The sequence below is a fragment of the Callospermophilus lateralis genome, chromosome 10 (assembly GCF_048772815.1).
Source record: "Callospermophilus lateralis isolate mCalLat2 chromosome 10, mCalLat2.hap1, whole genome shotgun sequence".
Taxonomy (NCBI): domain Eukaryota; kingdom Metazoa; phylum Chordata; class Mammalia; order Rodentia; family Sciuridae; genus Callospermophilus; species Callospermophilus lateralis.
In genome coordinates, this window is record NC_135314.1 from 58,465,443 (window position 1) to 58,483,803 (window position 18,361).

At 32.2% G+C, this 18,361-nt stretch overlaps 1 protein-coding gene across 2 annotated transcripts in view; it reads left to right on the forward strand.

The window, feature by feature from the left end:
• Window positions 1–18,361, forward strand: part of Gsk3b (glycogen synthase kinase 3 beta) — a 157,370-nt gene that overhangs the window by 87,149 nt on the left and 51,860 nt on the right. For both annotated transcript variants that reach the window (XM_076866971.2, XM_076866972.2), the window contains exons 4-6: window positions 5,571–5,681; window positions 10,931–11,061; window positions 14,801–14,907. In XM_076866971.2, the coding sequence (XP_076723086.1) occupies window positions 5,571–5,681; window positions 10,931–11,061; window positions 14,801–14,907 (349 nt within the window). The remainder of the gene's footprint in view (window positions 1–5,570; window positions 5,682–10,930; window positions 11,062–14,800; window positions 14,908–18,361) is intronic.

An 18,361-nucleotide genomic window follows, 5' to 3' on the forward strand; every position in this document is an offset into this window, starting at 1 on the left:
ATAGCTCCACTAAAATAAAGAAAAAAAGGAAGGGTGGGATATAGTGTAAAAAACAATTATCTTTGTTTAAAAAAAAAAGATAAAAGTTTTCTTTTTTTTTTTTTAAATAAAGTGTTTTTCCAAAGCACAAATCATTTTATGTTTGTTAACAGACTCAAATTATATAGGTCCCTTGTAATAAGATTCTGTAACAGAGACTTACAGAGGCTGCCTTCACTAAAGCAATGACTCTTTACCTAGATCTGCAAATGCTCTGTGGGTATCTGAAAGCAGGGTAAAGCTTGATATCTCAGCCTTCATTTTGTATCTGTTTTCTTTCTTCCCTTAAACTTTGTCAAAAGAATAATTTTAAAAAGAAAAGTTTTCTGAAGATGTCTGGAAATACACAGGTTTAAGACTTCCCATAATTTTCCAAGTCACCAAAAAGATCATTTCTTTTTGCCACTCATAATCTCCACTTATGAATTGTTCTAATAGAACTAACATATTACTCAATATATTAGTGAACTAATTGTAGACATAGGAGAAGATAGGTTCTGCTCTAGGGTTGAGAGCTCTGAGAGCTCAGGAATGAGTTTCCACTGCTGTTAGGGAGGGATCTAAAAGTCTGTGAATTTCTTACAAGTCTCTAGAGATTACTAATTTCTGAATGTAGTAGTCCTATATTTGATAGATATTTTTTTCTAGCATAAGCATTGCCTTTGTGTATTAATGAGAAAAGTTTTGAAGAATGAAATAATTAAGTTTGAGATGGCCTATGAGACGTGCACATAGAGATGTCCAGGAAGTACATACTTGGATGACTTCTTACAGTGTTCTATGTTAACATTGACAAGGTTGGATAGAGAGGGTGTGTGGAGTTTGGAGGAGGAAGAAGCCTGGATGTTGTTTAAGATCAGGACAATAAAAGGTCAACAGTTTGACAGTATTTCCTTCTGTTCCTAGAATTTTTTGAGGGATAAGAACAAACTTTATTTGAGAATGATATAAGGAAACCAGTACCCTTGGGTGAGATTCAGATTTTTGTCTAGGGGAAGACAGTAAAAAGAACCCTTCGTGAAGAAAATGAGATTATCTGGCAGTTTCTTTTTTGGATTTCAGAGAGCATAAGGGAAAGCTTTGGGAAGGAGATCAGTGATAAGAATATGAGCCTAAATGAGGCCATGAGGAGGCATTAGGGGTTGAGTTGAGGTTATTGCAAAGATCAAAAGGAACAAGAATTCATTGTTTCAGGTTTATAGAAATGAAAGGCTCCGGTAGGTTCTAGGTTAGATGAGTTCTAAAGGTGTATGGAAATTTTAGAAATCTGCCATACTCTGTACCGTCTTTAACTCTTTCCCTTTTTGTCATTTTCTTTCAGTCTTTCTCCACTGCTCTCTATTGAGTCTCTGTCTCCCTTTTTGGATTTCTGTTTTGCTGTCTGTGGGTTTTGTCTCTTTCTCTTGGTCTTTGTTACTCACTTCTTTCCAATTTCCTTTCCCTCTGTAACTCTGCCTCTAGTTTCTGCTCTCTTCTCTCTTGGTTATTTATATTCTGTGGTTCTCCACCAGTCTTTTTCTGGGTCTCTGTACCTCTCTTTTTTGGATTTCTATGTATCTTACTTTGTTTGTATTTGTGATCCTCTACAAATTTCCTTATAGATTCCTACCTGGCTTGAATTTTTCTGTTTCTTAGTTTCTTTTCTTTCTGGGCCTTTATTATTACTCCCTTTTGATTTAAAAAAATATATTTTTTTTTCATGTCACTGTCCTAATCTATGGAATAAGATCTATGTATCTTATTCCATATGTGCATGTTTATATAGGTATATATTCTTAACTACTTAAAACCTTTCTGAATATTAATGATCTAACTAAACTTCCCCTATTACATCATAATATTTAGTTACGTAATATTCTGTTAAGTTGTACTATGTAATATTCTCTATTTCCCTTCGGTTATTTTTAATTTTAGAATTGTAGCTAACCTGTTTTTGTCTATAAGCATTTTTCAGCTCTGGGTGTAGTTAAAAGAGTTATTTCTATAATATTAGGTAAACATTTTTATTTATTTCAGAGTGGCTGAGTGAGATGTCCATTTTAGGGAGCTTCTTTTTGTTGTATTTCACCCTGTCATTTTAAAGACTTGGTAACTAGAAATATTTGGGTTTCCATTCCAGTTGTGCCACATGATAGCACCTTATGACTCTGGGCAAGATATTTACTTTTGTAATTTTGTCCCCTGCCTTCTGTATAGTAGAGATTTTGTAAGGAACAAATTTAAAAGTGTTTATCCAGTGCTTATAGCACTTGGCATTTAAACATTAATTTATCATTTTACAATAGCAAATATATATCACACTGGTTGTGCATCAGATATTGCCCTGAGCTCTTACCTGTACTTTGTAACTCACTTAAACCTCCTTATACCCCATGTGAAGAATTGTTACTGTTGTTATCTCAATTTTTATAGAAAAAGAAACCAAGAAAATACCATTTAAATTACCCGAGTTATACAGTTATAAATGAAAATGTTGGGAGTTAACCCTAGGCAGTCTGATATCAGAGTCTTATAATATGCTTTTCTATTTAGCGTAGAATGTGAATTTTTGCAGAAGCAGTATACCAGAAAGGTAACATTGAAAAATACCTTAGCAATAATGCTTGAATAAGAGAATATTGTAATAGTAGCCGTAGTAAAAATAGTTATTGTAGCAATAATAATAGTAGTAGAAGTAATAGTAATGATAGCTAAAAATTAATATATTCTTTCCAGGGCATTAATCTAAACACTTTACTTTTATTTAGTCATTTAATCCTCACAACAGTCCTATGGAATGGAAGCAGAGAGAAGCTAAATGACCTTCCCATAGAATGACTCAAACCAGTGTTTTAAACTTTGGGTCTACAAAAGATGTGTGACCCTTCTCAAATGATTGTGTCTTTTATTATTATCATTACTAATACTTCTACTACTATTATTACTACTGCTTCTATTATAATATGTCCTTATTCAACTATCATTACTAAAGATTATGTATTTTTTAGTGAGACCTAGCTTGTATCTTTTATTAGATTCTGAAAGAGTTCTCTACCCCAAAAAGATGAAGAACAATTTATTGAGTCATTCATCTAAGAGACAAGGAGATGTGATTATAGCTAACTGTATAAATATTAAGAGCTGCTACCATGAATAAAATATGCTTTAAAAAGGGATATCATCAGTACTTTAAATGAGGCCTGAAATCTGCAACACAGTACTTCTGTCATATCCTGTTGTTGTGTTATGTTTTTCATTACAATCTCTCAACGAGACTCATTTTCCATTCTAGTCATTTACACCTATCATTTACTTTGCAAATGGATTACTGCTGTGTATATCTTGATTCTGTCTGGTCTATCATTCTACATAATAAATGTATTTATTTATTTTTTTAGAGAGAGAATTTTTTAATATTTATTTTTTAGTTTGTGGTGGACACAACATCTTTATTTTTATGTGGTGCTGAGGATCAAACCCAGCGCCCCGTGTATGCCAGGCAAGCGCGTTACCGTTTGAGCCACATCCCCAGCCCTCTATATAATAAGTTGATAAGGCTCTATTACATTTAATGTTGTAAATTTGGTCTTTCATTCTTCTAGCCCATTAGAGTCTTAAACTTCAGTCTTCCATTTTAAGCCATTTTTTCTAGGTTTGTGTCAATCTTAGTTGGCTGTGTTAAAATTAGATAATATGCTGACTGTAAAATCTATCTCCTAATATGTTTTATTTGACTAGGTATAGCACATTGCTCTTTTTTTTTTGGTGGGGGGGATGCTTTTAATTAAGCCTTGCATTGGTTGACCAACCACTGTCCCTTACTGCTTTACAGAGTTTGGCTATACTTTTACATTTGTTATTTAGCTATTGAAGGTATTTGCCCTTACAACCCCTCGTAAATGCACTTATAAAGGACAGAGTTCATAGTCTTACTACAAGAAAACCACCATTGAACACAACAGTAGTCTTTTATTCTTTGTATTCTTCCCTTTTAGAATGATTGTTTAGCAAATGAAATAAATTGTAACCCAATGCTGTGCATATCTGCAAGTTGTTAATAAATATATCACAATTAACTTTTCTCAAATGATTTATTAAAATAAAAAAGTTGTAATTAAGAGTTTTTTTAAAAATAGTTTTTACTTATAAATGGACACAATATCTTTATTTTGACTTATTCATTTTTATGTGGTACTGAGGATTGAATCCAGTGCCTCACATGTGTGAGGCAAGTGCTCTGCCACTGAGCCACAACCTCAGCCTGTTATTATGAGTTTTTTAAAAAAGAAAACTTTGACATCTGAATCCTCTTTGTATCTACCATTCACTTTGACCTCACATTGTGATTTGTTTTCACTCCACCTGAAGTCCTCCTTGCATACTCAATTTTCATTGCCTGTTTTATACCTGCACACTTAATTCCTCTGCAGTGGATAGTGATATACAGTAAATGCTGAAAATTTTAATTCTCTACTTCAGTTTGGTAGCTTAAGATAATTTCATATTTGGAAATTATGGAAGTTTGTTTACCTGTAGTTTTTCCCACTCATAGATTCTCAGCTTCATTTTCTACTTTGATTTATCTAACTGATATCATTTACATGAACAGGGTACAGATTGTTCCTCTTTCTTATTTGGTTGGAATCCCTTCTTCAGATCCTGAGTTGGTGTCTTTGTGCTGCTAAAAGAAAGGATATTTAAACATATGACCTTTATGTGGTAACTCACTTCCTTAAGAGTTACTCTTTTTGTTACATTTAATTATAGAACACAAGTGATTATTTTACTAATTATATACTATTAAGTAACCATAAAATCTTTTTTGTGGAGGTTCGAGACTTTTTTTTTTTTTCTTAGTACCAGAACTGAATTCAGTATTGCTTTTTCTTTTCTTTTTTTTTTGTTTTGTTTTGTTTTGAGACACGGTCTCCCTAATTTGCTAAATGCCTCATTCAGTTGCTGAGGCTGGCCTTGAACTTGAGATCCTTCTGCCTCAACCTCCTGAATCTTCTGGAATTACAGGCATGTGCTACCATATCCAACTGGACATTAGAGACATTTTGAACAATATCTAATCAAATTACAGCTGAAGAATCTGAAGCCTACAGTGATTGACTTGCACACACTAATACCATCAGAGCTAATGCTAGAAATCTGTTTTTCTTAGCTCTCAGTTCAGTACTCATTTACTACCATACTGCTTTACTGGTAGGATATGAAGACATTAATTCTCAGCGTAGAAGATAGGAAATTTTGTGATTGGCGATATCTTTGAAAATCATGGTAAACAAAATAATAGTTTAAATATGATTGGGAATCTTAACACTATTGAAACGTCCATGTTTTTAACATGGAATTATTACTAAGGTGTGTACACTTGTTTTTACTGTTTTGGTTATTTTCTAAAATAATTTTGTCTAATTAAAATTGAACACACAAATTTTTTCTTTAAAAATCTGAACAAGTGAATGTATAGGGAATTTACTTTGAGTATTTAAAGAAAGGCCAATTTGTAATCTGTTTTGTTTTTCGTTTTGAATAAACCTTTTTAGAAAGATGAGGTCTACCTTAATCTGGTGCTGGACTATGTTCCGGAAACAGTATACAGAGTTGCCAGACACTATAGTAGAGCCAAACAGACGCTCCCTGTGATCTACGTCAAGGTATGTAAAAATGGAACAATTTCCCATTTTGGAAAATATTTGTTGTGAGCCAGGGAGAATACAGGATATTTTTAAATTGTATTATTGCATTTAATTCTCAGGGAGGAAAAACTGCTAAGGTAGATAATGCTAATTTGGTAAATTTTTGTATGGTTTTAAAATAATGAGATTTCACTTTTAAAACTTTCATGACACATATTAAAGGTATTCTGATAAATTTTAGTGAATTGTTCATAGACAGTTTTGGATTTTTATTCTGCTATCTATTGCTTATTTTCATTTAATTTCTGATATCTTTATTGTGCCACAGACCAAAATAGGAGCATATCATGTAGACTCACATAAAATTATATACTTATAAATATGTTCAAATTTAAGGTCTTATTGACATTTATAGGTACATTTATTGTATCTGTAGCAGAAATTTAAACTTTTGGCAATTTTAAACATTTTAATATATTTATTTATTTAGTATTATTTAATTTGGGGTTTCTAATACTGATACCATCTTACTTATTTAATTTGTTTTATTTGGTACTGGGGATTGAACCCAAGGGCACTTTAACACTCATCTACATCCCTGATCGTTTTAATTTTGAGACAGGGCCTTACTAAGTTGTCCTGGCCTAGAATTTGTGGTCCTCCTTCATCAGCCTCCCGAGTTGCTGGGATTACAGGTGTGCAGCACCACATAGGCCTTATAAAATGTTATTGTTGAATGTTTTTATTTCATCTTAAGAGCTGGAATTCTTTCAAAAAGAGAAACTTCCCCATTTAATCTTTTTTTTATTTTGGTTTTAGTAATCAAAACTAAAATATGTGATGATGAGGATTGAACTCAGTGCCTCACACATGCCAGGCTCTACCTCTAAGCTACAACCCCAGTCCCCCATGTACTTTTATCTGTACTCTAAAGTACAGTTTATATAAAAAGACAGGTATATATTTGATTCCTTACTATTATTTAGCAAAATTTAGAATTGGTTGGTTCCCTAACATCCTTCATAGGTGACTAGTTGGGTGTTTTCTTGTTTGTTTGTTTGTTTATACTATTTGATAGCTTCCTTGTTCTCTAGAATAGTGTTCCAGGTTCATTTTACACATTTCTTTTTCATACTTGGAATCAACTTTTTCTTCAAGGAGACCATGTTCTTTTAGTAACAAATGTTTTTAGATATTACAGTCTAAATGCTGGAGGTGCTAAATGCTATAGGGTTGGTTACTGCTTCTGGATATTTTTAATAAAAAGAGCTAGGAGATGTGGGTAATTTTTTCAAAGATATAACACATCTGTTTTTCTCCCCCAAGGGTAAATACACAATAAATTCATATTGATACTTCCAATTAAAATTGAGGGTTTTTAAAAATCATATCTTTTTAAAAAAATATTATTGGTTCTTTTTAGTTTTACATGACATCAGAGTCTATTTTTTTAAACCCTGATAATCTTCCACATTTAACACTGAAAATTTCACTTCTCAATGACAGAATTATAATCACCCACTTATTAGCACCTCTAGCTGACAATAATGTAAGATCTCTTTGAAGCATTTTTTAACCTCCCATTCAATCCCATTAGGAATTAACCAAGGTATCTGTTTTAAAGCAACATTGAAGAACTCTCTGTGTGATTATACCCCATTAAGCTTTGTAATTTCATTTTACTGTTATTATAGTTGTAATTTTAAAATGCTAAATTAATTTTACTTTTAAATTAACATTTACATGTTTTAATATTTACATGCTTTCAAAGTACAAAATATGTTCAAAGAAGTTCAACTTTTATGTGTTCCTTCTACCAGTTAAATGGTCTTAAATATTTTAAAACAGTTTATTATATCATTTTAAAAAACAAGCAGTGTGAAATTATTTTACCCAATTCTAGTCCCTTTTTCTCTAAATGTATAAATTTTCCTTTTTGGGGGGTGGGGTGGGGTATAAAAATACATCCTGGAGATCTCTTTTATATTTTCCTGGATTGAAAAATATATCCTGGAGATCACTCCATATTTTCATATTTTGCCAGCATATAGTTGGGCTTCATCTCTGACATTCTATCTTTAAAAAATAAAATAAAATTGTGCATATTGAAGTTGACATACCGGAAAGAAATCTCGTACTTGTTTCTCCTCCTTGTGAAAAAAAAGGAATTATTCTTTTTTTTTTTTTTTAATAACCACAGCTCTTTCTTTCTTTCTTTCTTTCTTTTTTTAACCACAGCTCTTTCAGAATCAGAACTCTTGGCCCTAGGTATTATTCTCTGGAGATACAAATCTATTTGTATGTTTAAAGACCTGAAAAGAGAAAAATTATTGTTTACAGTTAATGAGTTTATGAATTGAGCTCCTTCACTTATTTATATTGCATAGTTTAATTGTAGTCCTATAATTTGAAAAATCTTAGTTTGGGAGATGGAAATAAAAGTGACAAATTACATACAACTCTTTTATGATCACCATCTAATAAGGACTTGTTTGGCATACATGTTACCAAAATGGAAAATGCATTTCTTTGTGATTATTTACTTTCACTTTTTCTAGGTGAGTTGAGTTGTTCTCTATGTTTTTTGGAACCTGTTTCTTCACCCCTTTTCTACTTCTATTGCCTTTTTTTTGTAGTTGATAACAGTTGTAAGATAAAAAGTTTTGAGCGCCTGTGTTTTTGTGCTGTGCATCTTTCAGAACTAAGTATGTTTTGAAATGTAATTCTAAAACACATGGCTATCCAATCATTGGTATGAATTTAAATTTTTTTGTTGTTTTTTGAGGTGAGGTGTCACTATGTTGCTCAGGCTGGCTCTGAACTCCTGGGCTCAAATGATCCTCCTGCCTTAGCCCCATGAGTAGCTGGGACTATAGATGTGTGCACTACACCCAGCTTCAAGTAGGTTTTTTTGTTTGTTTTTAAATTATTGGGAAAACAGACTAACTTGTTTAAGGACAAGGTCTGAATACATAAGAGAGCTGGATACATTTTTGTTATTTTGTTATTTATTTTAAACAGATTTGGTGGCACAGAGGGGAGTACATTGGCCTTGAGTTAGATTAACTTTTTACTGTGCTCACTGAGCCTCAATTTCCTCTCCTGGAAAAATAAGGGGAAATGTATATATCACAGAGTTATTGTAAAAATTAAACAAATGAGTAGAAAAGCACTTGGTTTTGTGTTTAGTACATGTTAAAATAATACGTTATATTTCAAATTGGGTTCATTAAAGATATGGTAGAATAAAGAAAGTAAAATGTAAAGACAAGTATTCATCCTCAAACCATTACAGAAGATTGCAAATGTGATAGTGGGCTGTTATATAATCTCTCTGGGCCTGGTTACCTGAAAGGCCTGGTTTATTTTATAAAATAAAATAATAGTAGTATTTATGGATTACATGGGGTTGTTCCAGTATTAAGTGAAATAACACATATAAAGCACTAGAATAGTGCCTATCTTCTGTAGAAAACCTTTTAGGTTTCTTATAAGTATGCTTTTACAAAGTGGAACAACAACAAGATGTGAAAATGAGTATTTTATTCTTAATCTAAAGAATAAAGAATCAAGTGAAGACAATGGAGATGAAAGAATATAGAAAACGTCATCTTGAAATTAACCTAATTTAAGCTGTTTAGCATTTTTTTAAAGAAAACTTTTTGTTTTCTTTTTTCTTTTTTCTTTTTTTTTGGCTGACGTAGATGTTGAAACCCTCATAGAGTTGGTAAAATCTTTATTTTAGTAGATGAGTACCTGTGAATTCAGTTGCTTATAGATCATTTTCTAGGTGATAAAGATTTAAACTTGCAGAATACATCTTAAGATTTCAAGATTGATTCTGTGAACAATTATACACTTTTATAGAATTACATAGTTTTAAAAAGGATACATGAATACCTGAATGTTTTTAATTCTAAGTTTAGTGGCAAGTGCTGATCTTATTGAATTCATCTTATGTATGCATTTTATATCATACTTCATCTTAAAGAAGGCTTAAATTTTTCCAACTTAATATTAAAGATGTATTGAAATTCACCTGTTTGTACTTTCCGTCATGCCTCTGAAGGAAAGTAGGTTTCCTATTAAGTAATAATCCAACCCTTATCACAAGTCATATGGCATCACATGTCAATGCTTTATCTAACCTGTATCTTTTAGTTTTATTTCATTTTCAAATTTTTATTACTTTACCAAGACACTCTTATCTTTGGTTTGAATCATTTCACAATTTTTTTGCCATGTAATTAATTTTGGGCTAGAGGTCAAAAGGTGAGCAGCCAGAAAAATTACAAAGTGAATATTTAAAAATTTTTACGAAGAGAACCCAAGATCCAGGGTGGGAGGGAGTGAATTAGATCACTACTGGCCTTTGGATAAACAGAGGATTTTAGTATTCTTTTTTTAATTTTTTTTTTGTAGTTGTATATGGACAGCAGGCCTTTATTTTATTTATTTCCATATGATGCTGAGGATCAAACCCAGTGCTTCACACATGCTAGGCAACTGCTCTGCCACTGAGCTACAGCCCCAGCACAGGATTATGGTATTCTTATAGTATGTATCAACTATATATCTCTTTTAGTAGTAGAATTGAAGAAAATTATCTTTTAAGGTAATGTCAGTACTCACCTAGGCATGTGTTTTTAAATGGTATTTAAAATCTTATTTCTAAAGGATATTAATAAAAAGAGTGGTGATGCTACTAAAGGATTACTGATGTTTTGATAGGTAATTGCTAATTTTTTTCAGCACACCTGTGAGTTTTCAGTAACCGTAGAAACTGACATATCAAGAAAAAAAAAAGATTCTGAGGATGATATTGGAAATACTTTTCACATTAAGCAGCCTGACATACTAGAAAGAATGATGAACTAAAAAATCAGAAGACTTGACTTCTCATCCAAATATTGGTTTTGAGTCATAGGATTTTGGATATCTCTCTTGAGTTTTATATCTTGTTTTAATCATTGTTTTAAATAAAAACTCATCTTAGCTAGTTGGAGGTAAGATGTTAGTAAGTAAGAGCTTTTAAAGCTCATTGTCAGATTTCCTTTTTTAAGTTATTAAAGGACGGTACAAATACATGGTTAATGATACTTAAGTTAGCTAATTCATACAGACATGACATGAAACTTGTTTAAGGAAGATTGAGTAATCACCAGTATTCACCTGTTCTGTGTTGAGAATGTTACTATTTTATGGCTTAGTGCTTCTAGTTTGATTGAAATAGGAAGTATTCAATTAATGCTCATTATTTATTCCAGTTGTATATGTATCAACTGTTCAGAAGTTTAGCCTACATCCATTCCTTTGGAATCTGCCACCGGGATATTAAACCACAGAACCTCTTGTTGGATCCTGATACAGCTGTCTTAAAACTCTGTGACTTTGGAAGGTAAGCTGGCTCCCCCTTCGGCACCTTTTCTATCACTCCCTGTCCCAAAAATAATCATTTTATTAAATATATCCCTTTTACAATTTCAGTCTAAACCCTTACTAAGGGAGCATAAATTAATGCAATTCTTTGTAAGGGTAGTTTTGATTATTTCTGTTAGAATTATAAGTGTGTGTATTCTTTTAAGTGACAATTTAACTTTTAGGAATTATTTCATTGGAAATATTATTTTACAAAATACTGTATGTACAGAGATTTTTAATCATTCATTGTTTATAAATATCTATTTGTAAGAAAATGTCAAAAAAATTTAAGATATATACAAATAAAATGTTATACATGCCACCAAGAAAAAGAATGAGGCAGCTCCTTATGAACTAGAAGGGAATCATTTCTAGTAAATATTAAATAGAAAAAGCAAGGTCAAGACTGTGTAGTATGCTACCTTTTACTTTAAAAAAATAAACTGTGATTATATGTGTGTATGCATATATGTGTGTGTGTGTGTGTGTGTATACATATATATATATAGTGTAGTTGGGATACTCACTTTTTCATTGATTATATTTGAGTGTTGTTCAAATGTATATTATGTGTATATTAATTTCTTCAATAAGAACTAATTAAAATATTTTTTATTATACATTGCTATGTATCCTTTTAACTTCAGAATTAACCTCAATTCAGGAATAAGGTAAAAGGTGGATCTAGTTGCAATTTTTATTTTTATTTTCCTCTAGTAATCTCTTATTCTCCCTTCTTTTATGTAAATTCCTACAAATTTGTTGAATTCTTAAACTTATTCTTTGGTAATATACTGTGACTTGGTAATAAAACCTTATCCTTTCCATTTCCATGCAGTCAAGCTATATTCCCTTCTAGTACTGACAGTTATCCTGTTAGTTCCTCTCTGATATTATCATCTAAAACAATCTTTTGCTCTTTTCTGCCCTGAAGAGATCTCTATGTTAACTTGGATTTTCCAGGTTTTTTCATCCTTATCACAAATTCTTATTTTTCAACTTAACTTTGTAGATTACATATTGACTCAGACCTGGTAGTATCTGTGTTCTTACTTCTTTATAATACTTTCACATCCCACAGTTCAAATTTTAGGTTTCACATAGGATATATTTTCCACAGGCTGTAGTAGAGAGAGTTCCTTAAAAACCAAGCACATCTGCGTATCATAAATTAATTCTTAATAGTCTCAGAAGTGTATTCTCTTTCAGCCATCCCATTTTACTATTTTCTAATTTTAAACACCTATCCTAGGACACAGCTCACTATAACTCTGTCCTTTGAACTATAAAAGTGGGAAAAAAATCAAATCAAAACTTTGGGGCTGGGATTATTAGCGCTTGCCAAACACGTGTGTGGCCCTGGGTTTGATCATCAGCACCACATATAAATAAATAAAATAAAGGTATTGTGTCTACCTACAACTAAAAAAAAAAAAAAAAAAAAAAAAAAATACTTAAATCAAAACTTTTGATGCTTAAAATAAAGTATGACTACTTATTTTTTGTAGGGTATTTGCCCAAATTAAATGAGTTTTATCATTATGCATATCTTTCCCACTGAGAATAATTGACTGCTAAGTACTTTAAAAAGACTGTGACACCAAGATTAGTAGTTTATTTTCTCTCTTAGTGTCAAAACACAGTTGGGACAGGCCATGTTGTTAGAACATAATATTTTATGTTCTAATTTGTGATAAGGATGAAAAACCCTGGAAGATCCAAGTTAACAGAGAGATCTCTTCAGGGCAGAAAAGAGCAAAAGATTGTTTTAAATGATAATACCAGAGAGGAACTAACAGGATAACTGTTGGTACTAGACAGTTTATGGTGTTTATGGTAATGAAGGGTAAAACAATTTAAGGTCATTTAGTCATCACTGACTAGAAATAAATTGAAGAAAAGAAAGCCTAGACTTTATTCTAATAAATTTGGAACAGGGATTTTATTTGTATGGTAAGACTGCATTTTTATAAACTCTTTGATAACAAAGGTGCTTTCTTGGTTTTTAACAAAATTGTTTTGGGCAAGTAGGGTTTGAGAGACACTTGATACTCTTAGGTACTAGGTTGGTGGAGATTTGAACAGACCAGTATTAATGTCTTATTATTAATTCTTTACTGGGTGAAACAGCACCTGAAGGTAGCTGAAGGGCTATATGGACTAAGAATTCTCTTGGGTAGGGAGTTTTACAAACAGCCTTATTTTGTAAGAGAAAGAGGGTAGACACATATATCAAGTAGTGAAAGAATCTATAGACTACAAAGCTTTCATTGTTACCATTTGACTTGCAGTGAATTTTTAAACTGTAATTGGAATCTATTTTGTTTTAAAAAGTGGACTTTTAAAGGTAGAAAAGTTTCTTATCACCTGTGCTTGAAATGAAATGTTTTAATTTTTAGAAAACATAAAAATACGTTTCATTTTTGATTCATGAAATTTTTGTTTGTCAGTACTTAGGGAGGGAGAGGATGAAAAATAAACTTTTAAACCAGTGATGAGCAGGGGTTAGTGGTGCAGGCCTGTAATCCCAGTGGCTCAGGAGGCTATGGCAGGAGGATCACAAGTTCAAAGCCAGCCTCAGCAAAAGCAAGGTGCTAAGCATCTCAGTGAGACCCTGCCTCTAAATAAAATACAAAATAGGACTGGGGATATGGTTCAGTGGTCAAGTGCCCCTGATTTCAATCCCTAGTACCCCCTGCCCCTCCAAATGGTGATGAAGGGTAAAAAAATTTTAAGGTCATTTAGTCATCACTGACTAGAAATAAATTGAAGAAAAGAAAGCCTAGACTTCAAAATCCTTATGACTATTTTCATCCATTGTTATTCTGATTTTCCTGTACCTTTATGTCACATTTTTCTTGGCCCTTACTTTTTAAAATTTTGTTGCATGTATTTATTTTCTGTATCTATGTTTGATGTTATTATGGTTAGCTTCTTCCGTAGCAGCTTATTTAAATGATTAGCTTCTGATTAGCAGCTTATTTTTTCTTCAGAGACATCTCAAAATATATTAAGTACAATTTACTATAATGTTTAAAATACATACTACAAAGTATTTTAAAGTTGAAATAGGAGAACACATAGACTTACCACAAGAGACCGAATTTATAGGTTGTGAGTAATTTCTTCCCTAAAGTTTAAGGCCTATCTTTTTGTAGTTTATTGGATAATGAGTATGTAAACAGTTATTAAATAAACCAAAATGTGGAAATTAAAGAGATTAGGTGTATATTCCTTCAGATATTCATCCTGAGTCAGAAGTAAAATTGTAAGGATCGGGCCACATTTCTCACTCTTTTAAAGAAATATGTTGAATTAGAAATATTCCTTCTTCTATTCTGATCTGTTATCATGCCTTTTGGTAGAGAGAGGTGTCTCTTCATTTTGTGCCCTTCCATCTTAATATTTTAGAAGTAGAATTTGGGAAACAGAATCAGAAGAAATTCAACATTTATTCTTTTCTGACTTTTTAATCTCTTTTTTATTAGGCAACAGTTGAGCCATTCTGCCTTTAAAAATCTCTGTTCTATTTTACTGAAAAAAATGTGAAAAAATTGTAGATTGGGATAGTTATGGTTCATATTTTCTCTTTTGTATATTGGATGATTGGAATGATATGAAACTTAAAAGATAAACATTTGGTATTGTGCATGATAATTATAAGTTCCTTTAAAGTTTAAATTTTAAACACTTTTTATTTTTTATATTTTTATTAGTGCAAAGCAGCTGGTCCGAGGAGAACCCAATGTTTCATATATTTGTTCTCGGTACTATAGGGCACCAGAGTTGATCTTTGGAGCCACTGATTATACCTCTAGTATAGGTAAGTTCTAAATCTGAATATAATGTTTATAATTATTAATTGCATCTTGGTTTTAACAATTCATGATTATCAATCTACTTTCACTGGCCTAGAAAGAAGGGTGTTACCTATATTTTTTCTTAAAGATGAGATGTGGAAATATTCGTACATATATTTAAATTTTGCATTTAAGAATTTATGATACACTTGTAATCTTTAGGATTTTTTTGAGTACTAAAATTATAAAGCTATAGTTGGTTATCTATTTGTTTTTACCTTATTAATGATTCAAATCCTAAGTTGTATACCTTTCTTAAATTTGCCTGAAATGTTCAGTTCTGAGCTTGATTGCCAGTTAGAGAATTTAATGTTATTTCATTGTTAATAACACAGGTGACAAGCTGACCATATTATTGAATTCATCCCATGCTGTCTTATTTTGGTTATTTAACTTCAGGTCAGCATAAATCATTAGCAGTTCAACCAAGATCACTGATTCTTTTTTTTTTTTTTTTTTTTAATTATTTTTAGTTGTAAATGAACACGATACCTTTCTTTGTTTATTTTATGTGGTGCTGAGAATTGAAGCCAGTGCCTTACTTATACGAGGCAAGTGCTCTACCACTGAGGTACAACCCCAGCGTCCAGCTCACTGATTGTTTAGAAGTCTGTAGCAGAGATGTTTAGTGATTGAAGGATATGAATGGAAACAATTAATTAGAGTCTCTATTGACCTTTTCTTCCCCATTTTAGCACCCTGGTTAAAATACAGACCATACATGAACAGCTGTACATGAATAGGAAACTAAGAAACAAGGGGCAAGCTTAGGCTATATGGTGCAAGTGGACGCAAAAAAATTATTTTATTCTTATATGTTTTTTCTGATTAGAATTCTGTAGTCCAAAATTGGGACATAGAAAAGAATAAATACACAGCCCCCCAAAAACCCTGCAGTACTGAAAACTTAAAAAAGAAAGAAAGAAAAAGAACAACAATTTTGGAAACTTTTTGACTTTATGATACAAATAAAAATTCTCTAATATGAACAAACTCCTTAAATAGAAACACATTTTCATTTTGCCAAAAAGAGATATACTGGATTACATTTTCATTTGTTCCAAGGGACTAGAGTTTTATCCACCATTTGTTTTGTACCATCAAGTACAAATTTCTACCCAGTGAAATAGCATATTCTTTAAGAAAATAGGTTTGCTCTCCAGGACCTCTGAAAATATCCAGAAGACCTAGGTTCTACAGAGCACACTTTGAGAACTGCTGCACAAAGGGAGAGAGAATATAACACTGTGTGTATGTAATGCTAATGTCTGTGTTATGTGGTAATATGTTAAAAGACAAATGAGAAGTGGTACAAAGAATATTTTCCCTGAGTTCAACCTGGATTTGACTTCCAAATCTTGTAATATTGTGCTGAGCTGAGCTGTAAGATGGAAATTAGATATTAACAGTTCTACCTACCTTTGTTAGTGTCTGTGAGAGTCCATAAAATATTAGTGAAACTGCTATAGAAATGTAAAGGGATGTTCTTTCTGTGGCACTTGTTAATTTGAATGGCCCCTAGAGTAAATTTTACCTATTTGTCTTTGGAAATGTCATTGAGTTTTTTTTAGCTACTTTATTTTATTCAAATATATGATACTAATGATCTTCAGAAATGACACAGGAATGAATTGTGCCCAGGTCACCTAAAATAAACGCACTTTGGTTCATCCGAAAAAGTCTCATAACTCTTATCATCTACCACATGGAATGTCTATATAAACTAGGGATTTTGAAGCCCTAGCGAATGTAGATTTGATCTGCCTCTTAAGGCTCTGAAAAAAATTGTAAACATCCAAAAAAAGGATATTTAGAAGTATACTAATACAGGAACATTTTTTAAACATTTTTAAGAATAATGTTAGAAATGATAGTCACTTAAGACTGATTATATTATCTTACTGAGAGATGAATGAATTAGAACAAAGGCTTTCTTTTTAGGATAGTTAAGCATATGGACTCTTGAAGAAGCTGTTATTCTGTGACTTTGAGACAGTGTTGTCTTCATTGGGAATTAAAGGTGGATTCCAGGTCTAGGGCTCTGCTATCAGCAGCTTTTCCTTTGACAAGTTGTTTACATTTATCATGCCTTAATTCCTTATCTGTGAAGTAAATGTGTTAAATTAGATGGTCTTGAAATATGACTTTATCATGAATAAGAGTTAAGTATGAAACAGAATGCCACTGTGTCTCAAACCCCAAATAACTAAATTTCAATGGACCAGAACATTTGGGGGGGGGGGTGAACCTATTGTTTAGTTGAATTTTTATTCTGTTTGGAGAGTTTCCCCATTTTGTCCTGTGAAGTAAGAACAAAAAAGTTGTGGTATCCCCCTGGTGTTTTAGTCAGCTTTTCTCACTGTGAATAAAGGATCTGGTGAGAACAATTGTAAAGAAGGAAGGTTTATTTAGGGACTCATGGTTTTGGAAGTCTCAATCCATAGATAGCCAGCTTTATTCCTAGGGGTGACACAGAACAACATGGTGAAAGAATGTGGCAGAGGGAAGCAGCTCACATGGTGATCAGGAAGCAGAGAGAGAGACTTTACTCACCAGATACCAATATATACTCCATAATTACACCTCCAATGAACCACTTCCTGCAGCCATACCCCACCTGCCTCCAGTTACCACTCATTTAATCCCATTAGAGGGTTAATTCACTGATGAGGGTAGGACTATGACCCAATCATGTCTCCTCCAAATCTCTTGCATTGTCTCACACATCAGTTTTTGGGGGACACCACATCTAAACCATAACACCTGGTTTTAGTATTTTGACTGACTTAACATGAATCAAAGGGTACTTAGTATAGTTGTCACCGAATTTTTTGATTTTTAATTTTGGTGAGAACTACTAGGTGATAGTATTCCTTGATTTTATTTCATGTTTTCCATATTTATATTGAATCCTCCTATTACATTCTCCGTTGTTTTTTAATGCATTCCCCAGTAATTTTTCTAACCTTGCCTATGAGATGAATTATTCAGTATTATTAAGGAAAAAAAGTAGGTGCATACTAACTTCTATCTAGTCAGATAGGAGGGAAATATTTAAAACTTGAATCAAAATAAAATATTTAGTAAGATGTACTTTTCCATTTGGATCTGTAAAATTTAGTACAATTGGCTTTGAGTGAAATAAAGAGTCTCTAGTAGGTTTTCACATTTGTTTCGTTGAGCAGTTTCTTAAGGTAACACATAGGACTGACTGTCTTGGTCTACATTATAGAACCAGTGTCTTGACTGTCATTACTTGGAGCTGAACAAAATCAACTTGGATTTTCTCAAATGAAATCTATGACTTGTTTTAGGTCAATAAAAGTAGTCACTTGAGCAGAGATTTTTGAATCACTCTTGAGATGTACTATCTCCATACCATTCACTATCATTCTCCTTCCCTACTTGTAGATAGAA